Source organism: Heptranchias perlo, chromosome 12 (assembly GCF_035084215.1).
Source record: "Heptranchias perlo isolate sHepPer1 chromosome 12, sHepPer1.hap1, whole genome shotgun sequence".
Classification (NCBI taxonomy): Eukaryota; Metazoa; Chordata; class Chondrichthyes; order Hexanchiformes; family Hexanchidae; genus Heptranchias; species Heptranchias perlo.
The window spans coordinates 70,309,133-70,334,300 of record NC_090336.1 but is presented as its reverse complement, the minus strand read 5'-3'; the positions used below and the strand labels follow the sequence as shown (position 1 = coordinate 70,334,300).

At 44.8% G+C, this 25,168-nt stretch overlaps 1 protein-coding gene across 7 annotated transcripts in view; it reads left to right on the top strand.

The window, feature by feature from the left end:
* Positions 1 to 14,048, top strand: part of far1 (fatty acyl CoA reductase 1) — a 97,640-nt gene extending 83,592 nt beyond the window's left edge. For all 7 annotated transcript variants that reach the window (XM_067994238.1, XM_067994236.1, XM_067994239.1 and 4 more), the window contains 3 exons: positions 1,699 to 1,828; positions 8,566 to 8,693; positions 10,841 to 14,048. In XM_067994238.1, coding sequence (XP_067850339.1) covers positions 1,699 to 1,828; positions 8,566 to 8,693; positions 10,841 to 11,003 — 421 coding nt within the window. In that variant the 3' untranslated portion in view covers positions 11,004 to 14,048. The remainder of the gene's footprint in view (positions 1 to 1,698; positions 1,829 to 8,565; positions 8,694 to 10,840) is intronic.
* The last annotated feature ends 11,120 nt before the right edge of the window (positions 14,049 to 25,168 follow it).

Genomic DNA, 25,168 nt, shown 5'->3' with positions numbered 1-25,168 from the left:
TGCCTTCCGGATGTTTCTGCCTCTCTCTGTTTTTTTTTCCTGTTTGTTTTTTTGTTGAATGTGTATTCGGGGGTTCTGCAGGTGACACCTCTCTGTCTGAACACGGTGATTGCCTTGGCAACGGGCAGTTGCAGGGGCAGTCTGTAAACACCATGTATTGTTCTGTGATGTATAAATGCGTAGGCTTCAAGGAGCTCCTGAACATTTACCTGACGAAGGAGGAAGCCTCCGAAAGCTTGTGAATTTAAAATAAAATTGCTGGACTATAACTTGGTGTTGTAAAATTGTTTACAATTGTCAACCCCAGTCCATCACCGGCATCTCCACATCAAGGTTTAAGGTGTGTGGACCCTTTGCATCCACAGCAGTGTTAACTTTCGAAGCAAGTTTGAAATGGGCGGATGGTCAGCAGCCAGTTAGTAGCGTCGTTGTGTTCCCAAGCTGAATCCGCAGATTGACGGTGTTGATGTCACAACTCGGGCAGTTGTTTCAAAAGATGGGTTGCGGTAATGGGAAGCGGATTTTGATCGTTAATCAGCACTGCCCACTTTCACTGTCGGTTTCATGGACAAATTGCCTTTTGTCCAATTCGAGCTGCAAAAATCACTGGTAAAATGCTGGAATCCTGTGTGATTTGTTTTTTTTTTTAAAAAAAACAGAATTTGACTTACCTCCACGCGCCAGTCTGTAAGCAATTGCAAAACGGTGACCTGGATTCCAATATGTCCGATTCTAACCAGATAATAATTAGGGTATTAAACCTCGGATGGAGCTTGCTGTCTTGTTGTGGAAATTTCAACTTTTCAAGCCCAGTTTCACCCACTGCATGGTAATTTGTCTCATTCAGGTTTGACTTGGCCTGTAATTAGGATTGGAAAGTTGTGTTTAAATTGAAAAGTTTGAAATGACTTGCAAATCGGAAAACTTGCCCGGCTAAAGCCTATTCGCGAAGAGAAAAGGAGGAGGTTATTGTTTTCGGGTGTGCGCCCATCATCGGGTCTCTGACACCTGTTTCTCATGGTGACGGGGCTGCTTTGCACATCCACGTTTTCTGATTTCATTTCCGATTTTCACCATTTGCAGTTTCTCCTCTTCCCTCCCCCCTCTTCCCCCTACTTGTGTGCCCTCGTTTAATAATTGAAACTTTGCAAACTTTCAAAACACATGGACTTCTGAGTCCTGAAAACCCTCCAGTCCTTGAGTTTTGTTCTTGACTTTGTATTTAAACTCCCAGTACTGAAACTTGCGCATCTTGTCTTGGAAATGGGTCTTGAGGGTCTTGGGCGATGAGCCGTACTGAAATGGTTCATAACCCCATCGTTCATGAGTACATTTCACAGTTCTTCATTTGTTCATGGGCTAGGCTACTGATTTATGGTAACTGAATAAGTGAAATTCCATTGGGATTTTACCAATGCTTTGGGAATCGAACTCTGTGATCCTGTCCGTTTTTCCAGTAACTTTGCCTGTGGGCCATTGCTGTTGTCACTAGATTTTTGTTCTTTAAAGCTAATGGAATTTAACCTTTTTTACTGAAACAATTATGCTGTAATTTTTGTCAGTCGTTTTTTGCAGTGTGGGTTGTATTCAGAGTGACATGCTGTTAGTTTTACCTGTAATTTATTTGATGCGAAAAATTTGCAACTACTTATATTTGTGTTTGATTGCTTCGATTAACTTGACTTTCTTGATGTTTAGGATGATGAAAATCATTAATCGGCTACACAGGTCAATGATGTTGGTTGAATACTTCACAAGCCACTCATGGGTGTGGAACACTGATAACATAAACATGCTTATGAGTCAGATGAACCCAGAAGACAAGAAAGTAGGTCTTATTTAACGTGCGCTGTAACTATTTGTATTTTTTGCCCTGAATTTGTCATTCCATAAGCTATATATAAATTGGATTCATTCTTTTGAGACGTCAGCTTATTGCAGATGGTTCAGAGTGGGATTGTATTTTTTTTTCTGGAGTATTTTGGTGCTCAAGGTGAAGGCTGTAGGTTGTATCCATTTTAGGCACCCAGCATCACTACCCAGCTCTGCTTCTACTCTGCCCCCAACAATAAGTTCAGCTGCAACATAAGAAATAGGAGCAGGAGTAGGCCATACGGCCCTTCGAGCCTGCTCCGCCATTCAATAAGATCATGGCTGATCATCTACCTCAGCTCCACTTTCCTGCCCTATCCCCATATCCCTTGATTCCCTTAGTGTCCAAAAATCCATCGATCTCCGTCTTGAATATACTCAACGACTGAGCATCCACAGCCCTCTGGGGTAGAGAATTCCAAAGATTCACAACCCTCTGAGTGAAGAATTTGTTCCTCGTCATGGCCCTAAATGGCCGACCCCTTATCCTGAGACTATGGCCCCCCTAGTTCTTAACTCTTCAGCCAGGTGATCAACCCCCTTTCCACACCACTGACATTGTGCCATTTCCCACCCCGTGGCCTCCGAGTGAGATCATAAATACAATGGCGAGCCAGGGGCAGTTTTTGTGCTGTGTGATGAGGAAATGGTTTGAAACTGCAAAAACTGATGCCAGCTGTGGCTCAGCGGGTAGCCGTCTCACCTCTGAGTCAGAAGGTTGTGTGTTGAAGTCCCACTCCAGAGACTTGAGCACGTAATCTCGGCTGGCACTTCAGCGCAGTACTGAGGGGGTGCTACAGTGTCGGAGGTGCCGACTTTCGGTTGAGACGTTGAACCGGGACCACCGTCCACCTTAGGTGGACGTAAAAGATCCCCCCGGCCACTATTTCGGAGAAGAACAGGGGGAGTTTCCCCTGGTGTCCTGGTCGATATTTATCCCTCAACCAACATCAGTCACTAAAACAGAAAGTCGTTTATCTAATTGCTGTTTGTGGGACCTTGCTGTGCACAAATTGGCTGCCGCATTTCCTACGTCACACCAGTGACTACACTTCAAAAGTACGTAATTGGCTGTGCAGCGCTTGTCCTGAGGTCATGAAAGGCGCTATATAAATGCAGATCCTTTCTTTCAAACAGAATGCTGAGTTTTATCTGCTAAGTAGAATAGCAATCACACCAGACTTGAACTTCATGTTTTTCAGTAAACTTGACCAAAATGCACTTGAATCGGAATTGTCCTGAAGGAATTCCATTTTCAGCGTCGAAGTTTGATAAATTCGGTTTGTACAAAGCAGTGGTTTCGTTATATGAAATCTAGTGACTGCTGAGAGACGCAGTATTGAATTGATATGGATGCTGTCAGCATCTCTGGGTTAATGTGCTAATGAAGTGTTTTTTGCCAATTAATAAAAGCCAAGGTCCTTATTAGAATTTATCTTACTTGGGTATTTATGGGTTTCAAGGGTAGAGAAGTTTTCCAGCCGCCTTCAGTATCTTTTTCTTTGATTTTAATATACCTCCGTATTATCAAGATGGTGCATCAAGGCCAGAAGTACAAGTTGTGCTACTTCTCGTTCCCAAGAGGCATTAGGAAGGTGATCTTGCCCTGCAGAAATCTGAAAATGCTGTTCCGAAAAGGAAATGTTGAAGTGATTTCTGACTCCGTCACTGTGGGGGGGGGGGGCGGACGAAGAAACATGCTGATCCAGGGACTAGCTTGCAGCCAACGGCCTGAAGGGTGCCTTCTGTCACGTGGCAATCAGAGGGTGCCACAGAAAGTGTCTGCTTTGTTGTGGTCAGCAACGATTAAAAGTACAATGCTGCTTTAATTTTGCCTTGCTCCCAGGGTCTTAGCTACCATGCACGTCGCAGACTGGAAACTGTACCACGTCTACTGCGGGGCAGTTTCTAAATTGGTCAGATTGCCTTTAAAACTAAATGCATGATTGTCCTAAAGTTGGAAACGTGGGCTATTTTGTTCTCATAGAATGATACTTCACAGAAGGACGCCATCTGGCCCATCCTGCCTGCGCCGGTTCTTTGAGAGAGCTATTTTTTAATTAGCCCCACTCCCCTGCTCTTTTCCCCTTCACCCTGCAGATTTTTCCCCTTCAAGTATTTATCCAATTCCCTTTTGATAATTACTATCCCTGAGGGAGAGGGGACTGAAAGACACCAGCCAGTGTACAGATATCTCCGAGAGAGAGTGGGGATTGAGAGGCACTAGTCAGTGTACAGGTATCTCCCTGCGGTAGAGTGGGGATTGTGAGACACCAGTCAGTGCACGTTTCTGTGGCATTGCCCTCCGTAATGACTTGGGAAGATCCACTCTGATTGTCTGTATATGACCGTCGCAGGCATGACCCGTTTTGTTTGGTAGGGCACGCTGACTCTGTTGCAGGAGGGCTGTCTTGTTCGCTAACTTCACAGAGTTGTAATTCTCTTGGGGACTAATGTTGCCTGTCAGGCAGGCCAGAAGTAGGAGAGTTCTGACTCCTGGTAATGGTCAGTGTTAAGAACTTGGCTATTGAGTGGATCACACTGAGGTCTTAAGGACACAGTTGACAGATAATGTATTGAGAAACTTTGCTTTTTGTGGTCTCTGAAGTGTGGGTTGAGTAGAACATTATACTCGCTCTCTCGCTCTCTCGCTCTTTCTCGCTCTTTCTCTCTCGCTCTCTCTCTCGCGCTCTCTCTCTCTCTCTCGCGCGCGCTCTCGCTCTCGCTCTCGCTCTCGCTCTCGCTCTCTCTCTCTCTCGCGCTCGCTCTCGCGCGCTCTCTCTCTCTCGCGCTCTCTCTCAAAATCATTTTCAGCCCCTCTTTTCCTTTTCTAGGCTGCCTTTGCCATTCATCACTTTTCCAGCCAACCTGTTTTCAGACACACAGCAGTGTTGATGGCACATGCATGGGTGTGCCTTGAGATGAACGATTTTCTGTTCTCCTTGGCACCTCAATAACACTTGAGGTGTAATTTATTGATTCACTAATGTTGCTTCAGTGTGCAGTCCAATTAAAGCTGTGTAAATGGAAAGTGGCACGATGAAACTGAAAATCACCCTGTTACAATGCCCTCCAGAATTACCCTGTAATTTGTTATCCAGCAGTTTAAAACGTTACGGCTTTTTACTGTGCTTCTGCACCATTGGCCAGCCCAGAAAGTTGTTTGCGACTGGTTAAATGATTCATCGCAATGTCAATAGCAGACATGTCTTCAGCACGCCTGGTTGCTAAGCACTGCGGTTATAATCCAGTAAGTGAGACCAAGGCTGCAGGGAGAAATGCTTCTATCACCGAGAGCTGCAAGTTCACGTTACAAACAGTTGAAGAGCGTCGCACAAAAAAAAAAGTCTGCAACTTTCTGCTGTTCTGATGGACGTGCCTGGTTCCCCATCTCCTCAGTGGTTGCGTGTCTGTTTCGTGTTTCAGACCTTCATTTGGACATCCTGTAGAGCCACACTTTTTTTTTTATTCGTTCACGGGATGTGGGCGTCGCTGGCGATGCCGGCATTTATTGCCCATCCCTAATTGCCCTCGAGAAGGTGGTGGTGAGCCACCTTCTTGAACCGCTGCAGCCCGTGTGGTGACGGTTCTCCCACAGCGCTGTTCGGAAGGGAGTTCCAGGATTTTGACCCAGCGACGATGAAGGAACGGCCGATATATTCCCAAGTGATCTGTGCAAGCAGCTGTCGAAAAGATAGTATCTGCGTTCCTCCAATCCTGGTCACTTGCGCGTCCCTGATTCCTTCGTCCCCACCATTGGCGGCCGTGCCTTCACCTGCCTAGGCCCTGAGCTATGGAATTCCCTCTGTAAACATCTCCGCCTTTCTCCTTTTAAGACGCTCCTTGAAACCTACCTCAATTGTCCTAATATCTCCTCCTTTGGCTCGGTATCAATTTTTGTCTGATTACAATAACAACTCGCATCTCTATAGCGCTTTGAATGTGGTAAAACGTCCCAAGGCGCTTCACAGGAGCGGTTATCAAACAAAATTTGACACCGAGCCACTTAAGGATATATTGGGATCGGAGAGAGGTGGAGAGGTTTGGGGAGGGATGTTCGGAGCTTAGGGCCGAGGCAGCTGAAGGCACGGCCGCCAGCGGTGGAGCGATTAAAATCAGGGATGCGCAAGAGGCCAGAATTGGAGGAGCGCAGAGATCTCGGAGGATTGTTGGGCTGGCGTGGAGGTTGTAGAGACAGAGAGGAGTGAAGCCATGGAGGGATTTGAGAACGAGGGTGAGGATTTATTGCTGACCGTTGTACAGTTTAAGAGAAAAGCCTCTCCCTCCCTACCAAAGACGCTCCTGTGAAGCACTTTGGGCCGTTTTATACCGCGTACAGGGTGCTGGTATCGATGCAAGTTGTTGTATCCGTTCCCCACATGATGTGAAAAATAGGTTGTTGCTTGTGAAACAATTCTGAAAACAGCCAGTAGTTCACCTAATCTCTGGGTCCAAACGCACTGGGGTGCCCGGTGGACTTTGGGCAAGAAGTGGAGATGTTGACTTTAATGCAACAACCCAGTTGAAGATCAGCATTGCATCATGTAGCATGTAATATTTGTGCAGCATTGATCCAGGTCTAGGGTGTAACCTCGGCATTGGCTGCCCAATATAGATCACTTATAAAGAAAGAACTTGCACGACCTCAGGACGCCCCCAAAAGCACTTTACAGCCAGTGAAGTACTTTTGACGAAGAAACACTAAATGCTGGTAACACTTGTTGACCGGAAGTCACCGGTTAACGGTTTTGGCTTAGTACACAGAGGAAGAGTCAATTCTCTCTCAATTCTCAATTCGCTTTATTAACGTTATTAGATCATGTACATACCGCTTATACGTCTGGTTAGATATAGGCATGTAGTTTACAGCAGGTTATACAGGTTTATACTCAAACTAGGATTTAAACGCACACCCACTAGGTTTCTCCAAGTAATACTCCCCGAGTATTAGGCTTCAAACGCACACCCACTAGGTTTCTCTAGTAATACTCCCCGAGTATTAGGCTTTAAACGCACACCCACTAGGTTTCCCTGACAACACTCCCAGAGTGGTCCCAGAATAGAAAGGATATATTACCCGGAAAGGAGAGACGCTGCTGGCCAGGCAATTCTATCTCTTACTCCCGACGTCGTCTCCACGTCCCCGACGCAGTCTTTACGTCCCTGACGTAAGGTTCTCACTTCCACGAGGGTTCGTCTCCAGAGTCTCCCTCACAAACAAAGACACAAACACACACCAACAAAAACACACACTGACTCTCTCTCTTGCTCACAAACAAACAAAGACACACACACACTGAGACCAAGCCAGCAACTCTTCAGTTTTTATTCCCCAAGTCTGTCTTTTCGAACGATGCTGTCTTCTCCCGTTGGCTCAGAGTTGCTGGAGTGACCGATGTCACCCCCTGATTGGCTCTGTTCCAAGGGCCCAGGTAGCATCACCGTCCCTTTGTCCCTGTAAGAAGCGGAACGAATTCAAACCCAGTTCAGACCAGTGACTGAACTCCAGGTCACCTCAGTTCAAAAGGTCAGTGTCTTTGTTAGCACTTCGAATTCAGCTCAGCAGTCTTCTGCAGCCTCTGGCCAACACACTCAGCAGGTCAGGCCGCATCCGTGGAGAGAGAAAAATGTAGGGCTAACGTTTCAGGTCGCAGCTGGAGTATTGTATTCAGTTCTGGGCACCACACTTTAGGAAGGATGTCAAGGCTTTAGAGAGGGTGCAGAAGTGATTTAGTGGAATGGTGCCAGGGATGAAGGGACTTCAGTTATGTGGAGAGACTGGAGAATCTGGGGTTGTCCTCCTTAGAGCAGAGAAGGTGGAGAGGAGATTTGATAGAGGTGTTCAAAATCATGAAGGGTTTTGATAGAGTAAATAAGGAGAAACTGTTTGCAGTGGCAGGAGGGTTGGTAACCAGACGACACAGATTTAAGGTGATCGGCAAAAGAGCCGGAGGCGACATGAGGAAGCATTTTTTTAAGTAGCGAGTTGTTATGATCTGGAATGCGCTGCCTGGAAGCAGATTCAATGGTAACTTTCAAAAGGGAATTGCATAAATACTTGAAGGGAAAAAAAATTACAGGGCTATGGGGAAAGAGCAGGGGAAGTGGGACTAATTGGATAGCTCTTTCAAAGAGCCGGCACAGGCTCAATGGGCCAAATGGCCTCTTTGAGCTATAGCCCTGCAAATCTTTCCCCTTCGACTATTTATCCAGTTCCCTTTTGAAAGTTACTCTTGAATCTGCTTCCACCGCCCTTTCAGGCAGCGCGTTCCAGATCATCACAACTTGCTGCGTAAAAAAAATTCTCTTCTTCTCCCCCTCCGCGCCCCCCCCCACCCCCCCCCCCCCCGGTTCTTTTGTCAATTACCTTAAATCTGTGCCCTCTGGCTGCCGACCCCGACCCTCCTGCCAGTGGAAACATCGTAGAAATAGAAATTTTTCTTTTGTGAAATCCAGTCTGCAGAAATTCTGCTTCATCAGTAAAGTGCTGATGTGCTGCGGTATGAAGATCTGCAGGCAGGTTATTTTTGTCTGCAGTTCCAGGAATTTCTGACTCGTTAATTCATAAAATTTCTTGGCAAACTCAGCCTAGCTGTCCAGATTCCAGTTGCACGGCTTGAATATTTCTCCAGTCTGTGTGCGCAATGTTTTATTAATACGAATTGTAATTTTTTTTTTTTTTTTGCTTATAAGGTATTCAACTTTGATGTGAGGCAGCTTCACTGGGCAGAGTACATGGAGAACTACTGTATGGGAACCAAGAAATATGTGCTCAACGAAGAACTGTCCGGCCTACCTGCTGCCAGGAAACATCTGATCAAGTATGTCGGCTCGGTGACGTAATGTGTGCGATTTAAATTGCAGCATTGTGAGGAGAAGAGGATAGGATAGGGAGCGGGAGGGGAAAGGGATCTAATTCAGATACTTCTTAAAAAGAAAAGTGAGCCTACAATTCTTTCTGACTAATTTGGCATGGTTTGAGATGGTCGTCAGATCACTTTACCGTGGTCCTCTCATGCCTGTGCGCGGCCACAGTTAATTAGTGCCCAGCCCTTGAGCTGCCCTCGAAGGTGGTGGTGGTGATGGTGGGACCGCCTTTTTGAACCGCCGCAGCCCGTGTGGCGTTTCCTTATCATCCCACGGTCGGGAGCTCGGCTTGGCCGTACCAGCTTATGAGAACCACACATCGAGTCAACAACAATGTGCTTTTTGTCGGCACCTAAAAGTGGCATCAACTTCCCAAGTGAAAGGTCAGATCCTGAGGACAAATTTGAAACTCGGGTGCTGCCGCCATATCTTAAAATCTTGGGACTAAATCCTTTTCGCGTGGCCTGCTGAAAGACCGCCAGTCTTCCTTATGGAGAAAATAGTTTTAATCTTAGTTTAGTGATTTGATCTATAGCAGTTTTTAAAAAAAAAAAAAATTTTTTTTAAATGTCTCGGCTTTACTGAAATACTTCCGGTGAAGATGATCGAGCCGGGTTGCATCTCATAGTCGAGATGAAGTTCATGCTCAGTTTGAGGCCAAACATATTGTTAAACTAAACATAAGTTATAACTAAAGTGACCAGGTACAGTTCTGTGAGGTTATGCACTTTGGCAGGAAAAATTGGAGAGCAAGTTATTATCTCAATGGCGAGAAACTGGAAAGTACTGCAGTACAAAGGGATCTGGGGGTCCGAGTGCAAGAAAATCAAAAAGTTAGTATGCAGGTGCAGCAGGTGATCAAGAAGGCCAACGGAATGTTGGCTTTTATTGCTAGGGGGATAGAATATAAAAACAGGGAGGTATTGCTGCAGTTATATAAGGTATTAGTGAGACCGCACCTGGAATACTGCATACAGTTTTGGTGTCCATACTTAAGAAAAGACATACTTGCTCTCGAGGCAGTACAAAGAAGGTTCACTCGGTTAATCCCGGGGATGAGGGGGCGGACATGTGAGGAGAGGTTGAGTAGATTGGGACTCTACTCATTGGCGTTCAGAAGAATGAGAGGCGATCTTATTGAAACATATAAGATTGTGAAGGGGCTTGATCGGGTGGATGCGGTAAGGATGTTCCCAAGGATGGGTGAAACTAGAACGAGGGGGCATAATCTTAGAATAAGGGGCTGCTGTTTCAAAACTGAGATGAGGAGAAACTTCTTCACTCAGAGGGTAGTAGGTCTGTGGAATTTGCTGCCCCAGGAAGCTGTGGAAGCTACATCATTAAATAAATTTAAAACAGAAATAGACAGTTTCCTGGAAGTAAAGGGAATTAGGGGTTACGGGGAGCGGGCAGGAAATTGGACATGATTTTAGATTTGAGGTTAGGACCAGATCAGCCAATGATCTTATTGAATGGCGGAGCAGGCTCGAGGGGCCGATTGGCCTACTCCTGCTCCTATTTCTTATGTTCTTATGTAGTGGTTATGGTAATCTGGTGACTTGTGGGCAGGCGCCTGGGGGGGGGAAAAAATAACCACGAAAGCTGACATTTGTCATTTTAAAAACTCCACCGGTTCAGTGATCCCTTTAGGGAAGGGAACCTGGCACCCTTACCCAGTCTTGCCCACACAAGCCTCCAGTCCTCTTCATGCCCTCTGAGGTGGCTCAGCAAGAATTTCCCCACACACGGTTTGCACCAAGTTATAAGTTTAACTGTTGGACTATAACCTGGTGTTGTCAGATTCCTTACATTTGTCCACCCCAGTCCATCACCGGCATCTCCACATCTGAAGACAGTGAGGGACGGGCAATAAATGTGAGCATTGCCCGAAGAACGAACGATAAGCACCCTGTGCATTTTCTCAACGCTCATTAGCAAATCGACACGTTAGCAAAAAATGGTGCCAGGCGGGTCGAGATTCCTTTCCCATTCACTCCCGTCCGTGTGAAGTTTTTGAAATAAGTGCGGATTAATTCAAAGCTACGTTTTGAGAAACATGTATGTGGCAAGCCTGAGAAACTTGTGTTCCTTCAAATTGTAGGTTGAGAAATATTCGCTATGCATTCAATACAATCCTGGTTGTCCTGATCTGGAGAGTTTTCATCGCAAGATCGCAGATGGCGCGGAACATCTGGTACTTTGTGGTCAGCCTGTGCTACAAGTTCTTATCCTACTTCAGGGCATCTAGCACCATGAGATACTGAAGGAACCACAAGCACTCAGTCACCTATGCATTTATGGATAGCTGTACTGGACATTGATAAATCTTGTGTTAATGTTTGTACTAAAAAAAAAAATACCTGTACCTTGTTATATTTTGTCATGTATGTAATTTGTTGAAGCTACTTTATGATAATTTAGGCTATCTAGCACCATCTAGTACAGAAATGCACTGAAGTACAGTGAAAAAAAAAAATCAGTTTCAGGGTTTTAAAATAAGCTTTAACACTGAAGGAAGAATGACATGGGGAAAATAAGTTTCATTTTTTTTTTCCATTGAATAACTGTATTCAAATTTCTGTAGGTCATCTCTGCCTCTTCATGAGAAGTTTTTTTGAAACGTATCCTGTTGCAGGTAGAGTTTGTCCCGCAAATGGTAATTTACTCATAGTGCATGTTCAGTTTGGCTTTATCGATTAACCTTTTGGTCACAGGATAGGACGTTCAGTTTAAACTTCAATGGTGCAAATAAAACCCAGAGAAAGAAGCCTCCTAACGTTCACGTTCACATCGGGTTTGAGGCTAGAATTTGCCTTCGTATGCTTATCCACTCGACTCACTGGTCATGAAGATCAACTTCCCTCTTAAGCTTCTTCTGATCTGCCTTTTAATAGCGATAGCAGTATTTGCTTTAGCTGAACCAAGAAGCACAGAGCAGCAATCCTATAATTAATCGGTAAATGTTAAAACAAGACACGCTCTTGGCTGGAAAGTCTGCAGCCTGCGCTTGGGGGGTGCAGTGACTGAAGGGTACCAGAGGAAACTTTTTTCCATACTTTCTGCAGCAGTCCCCTGTGGGACAGTCCAGTCCCACCCCAAAAGACTTGGGTACAGAGTTTATACTCCAGGAGCTTTAACTGAATGTCTGAATGCAAAAAGCAAAAACCTAGTTGGGGAGGAGTGGCTTCAGTGGAAAAGAAAATCGGGCGAAGTGTAAAATGGCGGCCGATTCGCCATCGCCCGTTTTTGTACCACCGCCCAACTCTGATTTCACCCCTTCCCACCCACCTGCCTTTTCCAAATGCGCTCTAATTTAGAGCCGTGGGCGTATGTGGAAGACGCAAGCTATCTATACTACCTGTAAACATTCCTGAAAGATAAGTGGGATTGATGAATTAACGCACTATGCTCTCTGCAGACATGTATAAGCAGTTGAATTTTGATGATAAAGTTGAGAAAATGAACTTGTTAATGGGTTTTGCCTTGCCCTGGGGGAGGGAGAGCTGTCTTACTTGGAGTATCAGAATGTGCCTGACTTCGCTAGACTTTATGGGCTTCACGCTGAAAATTTTTAACAAACGTTAATGTATTTATGGATGTGAGAATGTCAGCTGGCCTCGCAGATTTACTGGCATTTTCCATTTGATTGTTCCAATTGGGATGCTGGCATTGTTGCTGTTGGTATAAAAGTTGACCGAGTAAAGCGTATTGTTTTTGGAATTATGTTACAGGTTCCCTCTTTAAAACCTGAGCTGCGAATATCCAGTTTAGATTTTTGTGGCCTCACAACCAATGTAATCTAACATCTCACTAATAACAATGAGCTTCGATCGCATCACATAGTTATACTGGGTGGGTACCATTTAACCTCTACCCTGCTGAATATTGGGACTGCAATGCTGACACATCTCAAATCCTTCTGCGATACAAACAACGTGCTTGATGTTGGTGTGAAAAGCTATAATCACAGCTGTTGACCTGAGGTATCGGCGGTTTGACCTTACTAATAGTTGTTGGCTCTGGTGGACTGGTTGAGTGAAATGTAGCATCTGGCCGCTCGTCTTCGTTTTAAAAAAAAAAGAAAATCAGATGATCTGTTTCAAATCAACAGCATAGAGAAGCCAAGAGGTTATAACGTAAGCCAAGACCCAAAGCCACCAGCCTTTAATCCATACGAGTGGGTACTTGCATTTACACACTCTCTCATCATTCTTGTAGTTTTTATTTTCTTCGAGATTCTCCTCATTTTGCGCGTAGATCGATGCAAGTCACCATACCTGTCCGCTCCCTTTGCTTACAAAGCATGAGACAAATGCAATCAGTAGTTTGGCAGCTGAACTACGGTGATGTACCGCAGGTGAAAATGTTCATCGGGTTACTCCTCCTCCTCTTGCCTTGCGCGAGGAGGGGAATGGCCGGACTGGAGTCCGAACCAAACTTGTGTTTTAAAAAAAAACCTTCGTGAAACGCTCCAGTCTTCAGAACGTCGTTGCCTTCTGCGGCAAAATGTTTGTGCCCCCCTCTCTCTTCCCCCGTATCTCTAAACTGGGGGGGGCGGGGGCGGGCCCCCAACACCGATCTCAAGAGAAGACCAGTTTAAATTTATTACGCGGATGTCGAATGTTTGGCGACTGAAATTGAAGTCTCGCTTTACACGGCCGCACAAAAAAAAAATGGGGATTTTGTAAACCGTGAGAGCCCTTTTCACTTTAACTGGGATTTGGCGACCCTGAGCTTGTATCTTAATTTTCAACAGTTTTTCTTTTTAGAACCTCGTCGAGGTCTACTTTGCCGGGACTGGTCTGTGTGCAGCACTTAAAAAAAAAATAAAAAATTTGCGACTGTGTATGGCATGGTGATGGGGACGGGGGGATGTGGAAGTGGCACAGGCTTTTATTGTGCTGTTAAGAACTGTTGTAAAAATAGTACTTCATTGTGCATTGTGTGGCTGGCAGCCTTAAGAAACAATAACGACACTATTTTTTAGTGAATGTTTCTACAGAGGACAATAGATGACATTTGTAATTGAAATGGCTAATATTTATTGGTTATCAGCTGGTGTACCAGTAAGGTTAAATCTGTATTGCAATTGACTTTAATTTTAAGGAAATGATTTTCTGTACACTTCGAGTAAAAACTTTTTTCATCCTGAAAGCAATGTTAAATGCTACACTGCAACGGCAGCATTCATATTTTTTACACTGTTTGTATGAAAAATGGACAAGCATCAGTGTCACAGTTTGCAGTACAACTACAGTGATTTGTGAATGGAAAATTAAATGGGTGCCTTTGAGAACCAAAAACCAAAATGGAGTGTTTATTTAAATACAATTTTTTTTTAAAAAGAGGTTTACCCTGCTGCTCCTCTCCTCTCCTCTCCTCTCCTGCCCCCTCCCCCCCTCCGCGCCCCATCTCCAGCAATTGTTTGAAATCCTGCTGCTTTCAAAAGCATCGACACCTTGCATTTCCAAACGTAGGCTGGAGGATTATGGTGATGTGACTGTTCTGTGCCGTTTGGTTGGAGGAGAATTTCACCCGCGTCTGAAAAAGATGAACGTTCAATTAGAACTTTTCAGCGGCGTGACAGGTAGTTTTTAAAACAGAGATTTTTAATAGGTTGGCCAGACAGACGAGCTAACCAAGCTCTCTCCATTCTGTCGCTTTGCTGCATTAGTTTCTCAGGATGAGGCCACGAGGAAAACTGGTTCTTGATCAACTGACCTAACGTACAGTTTACAGTGGACTTCTGAGCGCGTGTGAAAAAAATCTAGTGCCAAGTAATCCTGTACAAGGTACATTTTAGCCTCATCAACTCCCGTTTACGACTTAGAGCAGCTTGCGAGAGATGAGTGCACGCAACGAGCCGCGGGGGAATTTTCGAACAAAGCGTGGAAACCAGTTAACTTGGCTATGCTGTGACGGCCACGAGTCTGATCCCTCGTGTCAAGAGGTCTGAGGGAAGATTCAAGGAGCTTTTGGTCTGTTCAGCTGCGAAAGGAGGCGTCTGAGGGATGAGAGGCGTCTGTAATAGTTAACAGGATGGGAAAGGTAAATTTGGAAACATTTTTAAAAAGTTGAGAATAGGAAAAGGGCAAATTTAAGAATGTTAGGAGGAAATTCTTAACGTGGAATAACCAACAGGGGAAGATAAAAACCCTGGAATCATTGGAGAATGCTGCAATGATGGGACTTTAGGGTCTTTCTGCATGGATGAATTAAGATGGGACGTAGGAGCAGGAGTATGCCTTTCAGCCCCTCGCGCCTGTGCTGGCTCTTTGAAAGAGCTATCCAATTAGTCCCATTCCCCTGCTCTTTCCCCATAGCCCTGTAATTTTTTTTTCCCTTCGAGTATTTATGCAATTCCCTTCTGAAAGTTACTGTTGAACCTGCTTCCACCGCCTTTTCAGGCAGCGCATTCCAGATCCTTACAATGGCTGCATAAAAAATGTTTCCTCGTGTTGCCTCTGGCTTTTTTGACGATCACCTTAAATCTGTGTCCTCTGCTCACTTCCTGGGGGTCACCATTGACCAGAAACTTAACTGGACCAGCCATATAAATACTGTGGCTACAAGAGCAGGTCAGAGGCTGGGTATTCTGCAGCGAGTGACTCACCTCCTGACTCCCCAAAGCCTTTCCACCATCTACAAGGCACAAGTCAGGAGTGTGATGGAATACTCTCCACTTGCCTGGATGAGTGCAGCTCCATCTGCTACTGGAAACAGTTTCTCCTTATTTGCTCCGTCAAAATTCTTCATGATTTTTAACACCTCTATTAAATCCCCCCATAACTTTCTCTGTTCTAAGGAGAACAATCCCAGCTTCTCCAGCCTCAAAACAGCCTCTTAAGTCCCTCATTCCTGGCACCAAATCTCTTCTGCACCCTCTCTAAGGCCTTGACATCCTTCCTAAAGTGTGGTGCCCATAATTGAAAAAAAATTCTCCAGCTCAGGCCTAATCAGTGTTTTATAAAGGTTCAGTGTAACCTTCTTGCTTTTGTACTCTATGCCTCTATTAATAGAGCCCAGGATCCCGTATGCTTTTTTAACAGCCTTCTCAACTTGTCCTGCCACCTTCAAAGATTTGTGTTTTTTTTTTATTCGTTCATGGGATGTGGGCGTCGCTGGCAAGGCCAGCATTTATTGCCCATCCCTAATTGCCCTTGAGAAGGTGGTGGTGAGCCGCCTTCTTGAACCGCTGCAGTCTGAGTGGTGAAGGTTCTCCCACAGTGCTGTTAGGAAGGGAGTTCCAGGATTTTGACCCAGTGACGATGAAGGAACGGCAATATATTTCCAAGTCGGGATGGTGTTGTTCCCATGTGCCTGCTGCCCTTGTCCTTCTAGGTGGTAGAGGTCGCGGGTTTGGGAGGTGCTGTCGAAGAAGCCTTGGCGAGTTGCTGCAGTGGATGGTACACACTGCAGCCACTGTGCGCCGGTGGTGAATTGAGTGAATGTTTAGGGTGGTGGATGGGGTGCCAATCAAGCGGGCTGCTTTGTCCTGGATGGTGTCGAGCTTCTTGTGTTGTTGGAGCTGCACTCATCCAGGCAAGTGGAGAGTATTCCATCACACTCCTGACTTGTGCCTTGTAGATGGTGGAAAGGCTTTGAGGAGTCAGGAGGTGAGTCACTCGCCGCAGAATACCCAGCCTCTGACCTGCTCTTGTCGCCACAGTATTTATATGGCTGGTCCAGTTAAGTTTCTGGTCAATGGTGACTCCCAGGATGTTGATGGTGGGGGATTCGGCGATGGTAATGCTGTTGAATGTCAAGGGGAGGTGGTTAGACTCTCCCTTGTTAGAGATGGTCATTGCTTGGCACTTGTCTGGTGCGAATATGTGCACCCCCAGGTCTCTGTTCCTCCACTCGCTTTAAAATTGTACCAGTCTTCCTACCGAAATGTATCACTTCACACTTCTCTGTTAAATTTCATCTGCCATGTGTCTGCCCATTTCACCAGTTTGTCTATGTCCTCCTGAAGTCTGTTACCATCCTCCACATTGTTTACTACATTTCCAAGTTTCGTGTCATCTGCAAACTTTGAAATTATACCCTCTATACCCAAGTCCAGGTCATTAATATCTATCAAAAAGAGCAGTGATCCTAATACTGACCCCTGGGGAACACCACCGTGTACTTCCCTCCAGTCTGAAAAACAACCGTTCACCACTGCTCTCTGCTTTCTGAGCCCGAGACAATTTTGTATCCACGCTGCCACTGTCCCTTTAATCCCGCGGGCTTTAATTTTGCTAACAAGTCTATTATGTGGTGCTTCATCAAATGCCTTTTGAAAGCCCATATACATAACATCAACCGCACTACCCTCATCAACACTCTGTTGCTTCATCAAAGAACTCAGTCAGGTTAGTCAAACACTATTTTCCTTTAACAAATCCATGCTGACTTTCACTTATTAACCCATACTTTTCCAAGTGCTGATTAATTTTGTTCCGGATTATTGTGTCTCAGAGTTTGCTCGCCACTGACGTTAGGCTGTCTGGCCTGGTTTATCCCCCTCCCCAATTTTGAATAGGGGTGTAAGATTTGCAGTCCTCCAGCCCCATTCCCATATCCGAGGAGGATCGGAAGATTGTGGCCAGAGCCTCCGCAATTTCCGCCCTTACTTCCCTCGTTAACCCTAGGATGCATCCCATCCGGACCGGGTGGCTTTTCTGCTTTGAGTACTGCCAATCTTTTAGGTATCTTCTCTCTATCTATTTTTATCCTATCCAATACCGCTACCACCTCCTCCTTTACCGCTACAAAGGCAGCGCCCTCTTCTCTAGTGACGACCGATGCAAAGTATTCATTTGTTACCTCAGCCATGCCCTCTGCCTCCACAAGAAGATCTTTTTTGTCCCTAATCGGTCCCACTCTTTTACTATATATATGTTTATAAAAGACTTTTGGGTTCACTTTATGTTAGCCGCTAATCTATTCTCATACTCTGTCTTTGCCCCTCTTATTCCCTTTTTTAGATCTCTGTATTTTTCCGTATTCAGCCTGGTTCTCTCCCTTACATTTGTCATGAGCCTCCTTTTTCTGTTTCATTTTAATCTCTATCTTTAGTCATCCGGGGAGCTCCAGCTTTGGGTGCCCTTCCTTTCCCGCTCGTAGGGATGTGTCTCCTCTGTACCTCCTCCTTGAGTTGTTCAATTACTGTTTTGCCTACCCAATTTTTGATTCCAATCCACCTGGGCAAGATCCCTTTTTAACTCACTGAAAAGTTAAGCATTTTCACCTTTGATCCTTTTTTCTTTTCCATAACTATTCTAAGCCTAATGATATTATGATCACTGTTCTCCAAATGCTCCCCCACTGAAACGTGCTCCACCTGTCCCACTCCATTCCCCAGAACTGGATCCAGCACTGTTTCCTTCCTGGTTGGGCTGGAACCGCACTGTTCCAGAAAGTTCTCTTGAACACATTTCAGGGATTTCTTCTCCTCTTTGCCTTTTGCACTGTTACTGTCCCAGCCTATATTAGGATAATTGAAGTCCCCCATTATCACTAGTCTATAGTTCTTGCATCTTTCCGTAATTTGCCTGCAAATATTGTACTGTATCTCCTTCCCACTATTTGCCTGCAAATATTGTACTGTATCTCCTTCCCACTATTTGCCTGCAAATATTGTACTGTATCTCCTTCCCACTATTTTGGGACGTCCTGAGGTCGTGTAAGGCACTATATAAATGTAAGTCTTCTCATTGTATCCCTCAATTCTTGGTGGCCTATAGTATGCACCCAATAGCGTAATAGCTCCTCTGTTGTTCCTTAATTCTAACCAAACAGATTCTATCTTTGACCCCTCAACTACATCATCCCTTTCCAGTGCTATAATAGTTTCTTTCATCCTGCCAATTAGATCACGGCTGATCTGTATCTTAACTCCATTTACCCGCCTTGGTTCCGTAACCCTTAATACCCTTACCCAACAAAAAAATCTATCACTCAGTTTTAACATTTTCAGTTCACCTCCAGCCTCAACAGATTTTTTTGGTGGGGGGAGTCCCAGATTTCCACGCCCCTTTGTGTGAAGAAGTGCTTCCTGACATCACCCCTGTGTGGCCCAGCTCTAATTTTAAGGTTATGCCCCCTTGTTCTGGACTCCCCCCACCAGAGAAAATAGTTTCTCTCTCTCTACCCTATCAACGTCTTTAATCATGTTGGAATGACCTTCCAACGTCCTTAATTATCTTGAGAACAGATAGTTTAACCAATAATTTTCTATGGTTGCTACTCTACTATAACAAAGCCAGATATTGGACGTTGTATAACTTACCTTTGCAACTGTTCTCTGGTCTTGCATTGGCAGCAAAGAAGATTAATAATGAACCCACACATATCGTGCAGTAGTCCTAAAGGAAGTAATGTAAGAATTGATAGGAACAGGTAAATACCCAATAATCATTTGCTTTTTTTAATTGATCTCAACATCATGTATGTGCCTTGGCTCAGTGCTAGCATTCTCTCCTCTCAGTCAGAAATTTGTGGGTTCAAGTCCCCCAGCACAAAATCATGGCTGACACTCCAATGCAGCACTGAGGGAGTGCTGCACTGTCAGAGGTGCTGTCTTTCGGATGAGACGTTAAAACGGAGGCCCCATCTGCCTTCTCAGGCGGATGTAAAAGATCCCACGGCCACTATCTTGAAGAGGAGCAGGGGAGTTCTCCTGGCCAGTATTTACCCCTCCACCAACGTCACTGAAAACATCATCTGGTCATTATCACATTGCCGTCTGTGGGACCTTGCTGTGCGCAAATTGGCTGCCGCGTTTCCTACATTACAACAGCATAACACTTCAAAAGTACTTCGTTGGCTGTAAAGAGCTTTGGGACGTCCTGAGGTTGTGTAAGGCCCTATATAAATGTAAGTCTTCTCACCTTTAAAAACTTTCTCAAACACATCATTTCAACCAAGCCTTCGGTCACCCCTCCTAATCTCTGCCTTCATGGCTAGGCATCCTTCCCCTTGCCTATTCTCATTTTTTTCTCCCTCCCTCCCCCGTTTAGGACCTTGAGATGTTTTCTACATTGACGGTGTTCATCAATGTTCTACATTGTTGAATGGGAGAGTCTGTGCATTTTATAAAAGAGTGGGCTGAAGAGAACTGAAAAGAATGGCTAAAATGAAAGAAGCTTTGGCTCTGATGGCCTCCACAGTTAAACACCTTGCTGACGCTCATTGCCTATGCTCAAAAATAGATGCTTGGATGAGATACTGGAGGTCTGAACATAAGAACATAAGAAATAGGAGCAGGAGTAGGCCAGTCGGCCCCTCGAGCCTGCTCCGCCATTCAATAAGATCATGGCTGATCTGATCCTAACCTCAAATCTAAATTCATGTCCAATTTCCTGCCCGCTCCCCGTAACCCCGAATTCCCTTTACTTCTAGGAAACTGTCTATTTCTGTTTTAAATTTATTTAATGATGTAGCTTCCTGGGGCAGCAAATTCCACAGACCTACCACCCTCTGAGTGAAGAAGTTTCTCCTCATCTCACTTTTGAAAGAGCAGCCCCTTCTTCTAAGATTATGCCCCCAAGTTCTAGTTTCACCCATCCTTGGGAACATCCTTACCGCATCCACCCGATCAAGCCCCTTCACAATCTTATATGTTTCAATAAGGTCGCCTCTCATTCTTCTGAACGCCAATGAGTAGAATCCCAATCTGCTCAACCTCTCCTCATATGTCCGCCCCCTCATCCCCGGGATTAACCGAGTGAACCTTCTTTGTACTGCCTCGAGAGCAAGTATGTCTTTTCTTCAGTATGGAGAACAAAACTGTATGCAGTATTCCAGGTGCGGTCTCACCAATACCTTATATAACTGCAGCAATTACCTCCCTGTTTTTATATTCTATCCCCCTAGCAATAAAAGCCAACATTCCGTTGGCCTTCTTGATCACCTGCTGCACCTGCATACTAACTTTTTGATTTTCTTGCACTGGGACCCCCAGATCCCTTTGAACTGCAGTACTTTCCAGTTTCTCGCCATTAAGATAATAACTTGCTCTCCGATTTTTCCTGCCAAAGTGCATAACCTCACATTTTCCAATATTGTATTGCATCTGCCAAATCTCCGCCCACTCACCCAGCCTGTCTATATCCCCTTGCAGGTTTTTTATGCCCCAGCATAATTCAGCACCTTCAGGAAAAGAGGGGTAAAAAGAACAAAATAATGGGTGAAATAGATCACCGTGCACTTAGAATTTGGGCACAAAACCAATGCCCTGTGATGTGAAGCTTAAATGCCAAATTTTAAACATAAACTTTGGGTCAAGTTTTCCCACATGTTAAGTAACTATTGACAGTAAAAAACTGTTAGCTATTTTCTGTATAATTACATGGCAATTTGCCGCCAAGGACAAGTTAAGTCATCCAATAGCAAGTTAATTGAAGTTGTGCAACATTATCAGTTGGAAACAAAATATTTGACCAGCACAAATCACCTGGATCATGGGGATATGAAAATATGAAAAAAGGGCAGGAAAAAAGGATTATAATAGATAACTCTAGTTCAGGAGCCAGCACTGGAGCTTGCATGATGGGTCAAAAGGGGTACAGGAAAGAGAGATCTGGGGGTATATGTGGACAAATCGTTGAAGGTGGCAGGACAGGTTGAGAAAATGGTTAAAAAAGTATACGGGATCCTGGGCTTTATAAATAGAGGCATAGAGTACAAAAGTATGGAAGTCACGATGAACCTTTATAAAACATTGTTTCGGCTGCAACTGGAGTTTTGTGTCCAGTTCTGGGCATCGCACTTTAGGAAAGATGTGAAGGCCTTAGAGAGGGTGCAGAAGAGATTTACCAGAATGATTCCAGGGATGAGGGGCTTTAGTTTCGTGCATAGACTGGAGAAGCTGGGGTTGCTCTCCTTGGAACAGAGACGGTTGCGAGGAGATTTGATCGAGGTATTCAAAATCATGAAGGGTCGAGACAGAGTAGATAGAGAGAAACTGTTACCAATGGCAGAAGGGTCAAGAACCAGAGGACATAGATTTAAGATGATTGGCAAAAGAACCAAAGGCGACATGACAAAAAACTTTTTTACACAGCGAGTGATTAGGATCTGGAATGCACTGCCAGAGGGGGAGGTGGAGGCAGATTCAATCATGGCCTTCAAAAGGGAACTGGACAAGTACTTGAAAGGAAAAAATTTGCAGGGCTACGGGGATAGTGCGGGGGAGTGAGACCAGCTGGATTGCTCTTGCATCGAGCCAGCATGGACTCAATGGGCTGAATGGCCTCCTTCCGTGCTGTAACCTTTCTATGATTCTATCATGTCCCTCAATTCTTGCTCAAGGAGTGCATCCAGTTGAGCCCACTTCTGCTATTTTGATTGTGACTTTTCCTCAAAACTTATCTTTTTGTGTTTAATTTTTTTTAAAGTTCCCTTTCCTGAATAAACAGGCTGGACTGCAGCATGTTCTGATTAGTCTTACGAACGCTGTGATTTTCCATACAGTACTTTGCACACCAACAGTGGGTAGTTTTAAATGGAATGGCTTCCCAATGGGATCCGGTCACAATGTGCCCCAGGGTTCGGTGCATTAATGATCTGGAGGAGGGTATAGGTCGTACAGTAATTAAACATGCAGAAAACACCAAATTGTGTGGCAGAGTCGGGACCTTCACAAGTGGACTACATGGCACGTGAATCTGGAGAAATTAGAGCTTTGGGACGTCCTGAGGTTGTGTAAGGCGCTATATAAATGTAAGTCCTCTCATCATATCCCTCAATTCTTCTCACTCAAGAATTGCATGTCATTGAACCCACATCTGCCATTTTGATTGTGACCCAGGCAAAAGGGTAGTGGGCCCAAGACTGACGCATGGTTTTCATACTTTGGGTTTGTATTCGCTGGAGAGATGTAGACTTCGAAGGTATTGGACTTGACTCTTCCAATGCTTTCCAGGCCGGACAGCCACTTTGCACCCTCCGTACACTTGAGCTCATCCAAAACGCTGCCGCCCGTATCTTAACTTGCACCGAGTCCAGTTCCCCCATCACCCCTGTGCTCGCTGACCTGCATCGGCTCCCGGTCTGGCAATGTTTCGATTTCAAAATTCTCATCCTTGTTTTCAAATCCCTCTGGCCTCGCCCCCTCCCTATCTCTTTAACCCCCCAAAACCCTCCGAGATCTCCAGCCTCTTGCGCATCCCCGATTTTCTTGGCTCCACCGTTAGCGTCCATGCCTTCAGCTGCCTAGGCCCTAAGCTCTGGAATTATCTCCCTAAGCCTCTCTGCCTCTCTCTCCTCCTTTAAGAACAGGAGTAGGCCATTCAGCCCCTCGTGCCTGCTCTGCCATTTGATAAGATCATGGCTGATCTGTGATCTAACTCCATATACCTGCCTTTGGCCCATATCCCTTAATACCTTTGGTTGCCAAAAAGCTATCGATCTCAGATTTAAATTTAGCAATTGAGCTAGTATCAATTGCCGTTTGCGGAAGAGAGTTCCAAACTTCTACCGCCCTTTGTGTGTAGAAATGTTTTCTAATCTCGCTCCTGAAAGGTCTGGCTCTAATTTTTAGACTGTGCCCCCTACTCCTAGAATCCCCAACCAGCGGAAATAGTTTCTCTCTATCCATCCTATCTGTTCCCCTTAATTTCTTATAAACTTCGATCAGATCACCCCTTAACCTTCGAAACTCTGGAGAATACAACCCCAATTTGTGTAATCTCTGCTCGTAACTTAACCCTTGAATTCTGGGTATCATTCTAGTAAACCTACGCTGCACTCCCTCCAAGGCCAATATGTCCTTCCGAAGGTGCGGTGCCCAGAACTGCTCACAGTACTCCAGGTGCGGTCTAACCAGGGTTTTGTATAGCTGCAGCATAACTTCTGCCCCCTTGTACTCCAGTCCTCGAGATATAAAGGCCAGCATTCCATTAGCCTTCTTGATTATTTTCTGCACCTGTTCATGACACTTCAATGATCTATGTACCTGAACCCCTAAGTCCCTTTGGACATCCACTGTTTTTAACTTTTTACCATTTAGAAAGTACCCTGTTCTATCCTTTTTTGATCCAAAGTGGATGACCTCACATTTGTCTACATTGAATTCCATTTGCCACAGTTTTGCCCATTCACCTAATCTATCAATATCGCTTTGTAATTTTATGTTTTCATCTACACTGCTTACAATGCCACCAATCTTTGTGTCATCGGCAAACTTAGATATGAGACTTTCTACGCCTTTATCTAAGTCGTTAATAAATATTGTGAATAATTGAGGCCCCAAGACAGATCCCTGCGGGACTCCATTAGTCACATCCTGCCAATGTGAGCACCTGCCCATTATCCCTACTCTCTGTCGCCTTTCGCTCAGCCAACTTCCTAACCAAGTCCGTACTTTTCCCTCGATTCCATGAGCTTCTATCTTAGCTAACAGTCTCTTATGTGGGACTTTATCAAATGCCTTCTGGAAGTCCATATAAATAACATCCATTGACATTCCCCTGTCCACTACTTTAGTCACCTCTTCAAAAAATTCAATCAGGTTTGTCAGGCACGACCGACCTTTCACAAATCCATGCTGGCTCTCTCTGATCGAGATGTTCAGTCACCCTATCCTTAATTATAGACTCCAGCATTTTCCCCACAACAGATGTTAGGCTAACTGGTCTATAATTCCCCGGTTTCCCTCTCTCTCGTTTCTTAAAAAAACGGAGTGACGTGCAATTTTCCAATCAAGAGGGACAGTTCCTGAATCTAGAGAACTTTGAAAGATTATAGTTAGGGCATCCGCAATGTGCTCACCGACTTCCTTTAAAACCCTGGGATGGAAACCATCTGGTCCTGGGGATTTGTCACTCTTTAGTGCTATTATTTTCTTCATTACTGTTGCTTTACTTATGTTAATTTTATCGAGTCCCTTTAAGATTCCTAAAACCTACCTCTTTGAGCAAGCTTTTGGTCATCGGTCCCAATATCTCCTTACGTGGCTTGGTGTCAAACTTTGTTCGATGCTCCTGTGAAGCACCTTGGGACGTTTTACTACATTAAAGGAGATATATAATGCAAGTTGATTGAGGATATTGACAACGTAAAAGTGAATGGATCATTTGTGTAATGGGGTTTGGCCACCAAACAAACCGGGAAGCAGGAATGAGATTAAATATTTGGGAGTCCCACAGGTTGATTGCTCAGAGAAAAGTAGAACAAGATTCTGGAGGTGGTAGTGAGGACTGACTCTGAAGTCTTTCGAGAAGGCTCCCGGGAGTTGATGGTTTGACTTATAGGGAGAGGTTGGATAGACTGGAACTTTTTTCCCTGGAGAGTAGGAGGTTAAGGGGTGATCTTATAGAAGTCTATAAAATAATGAGGGGGCATAGATAAGGTAGATAGTCAAAATCTTTTCCCAAAGGTAGGGGAGTCTATAATGAGGGGGCATAGATTTAAGGTGAGAGGGGAGAGATACCAAAGGGTC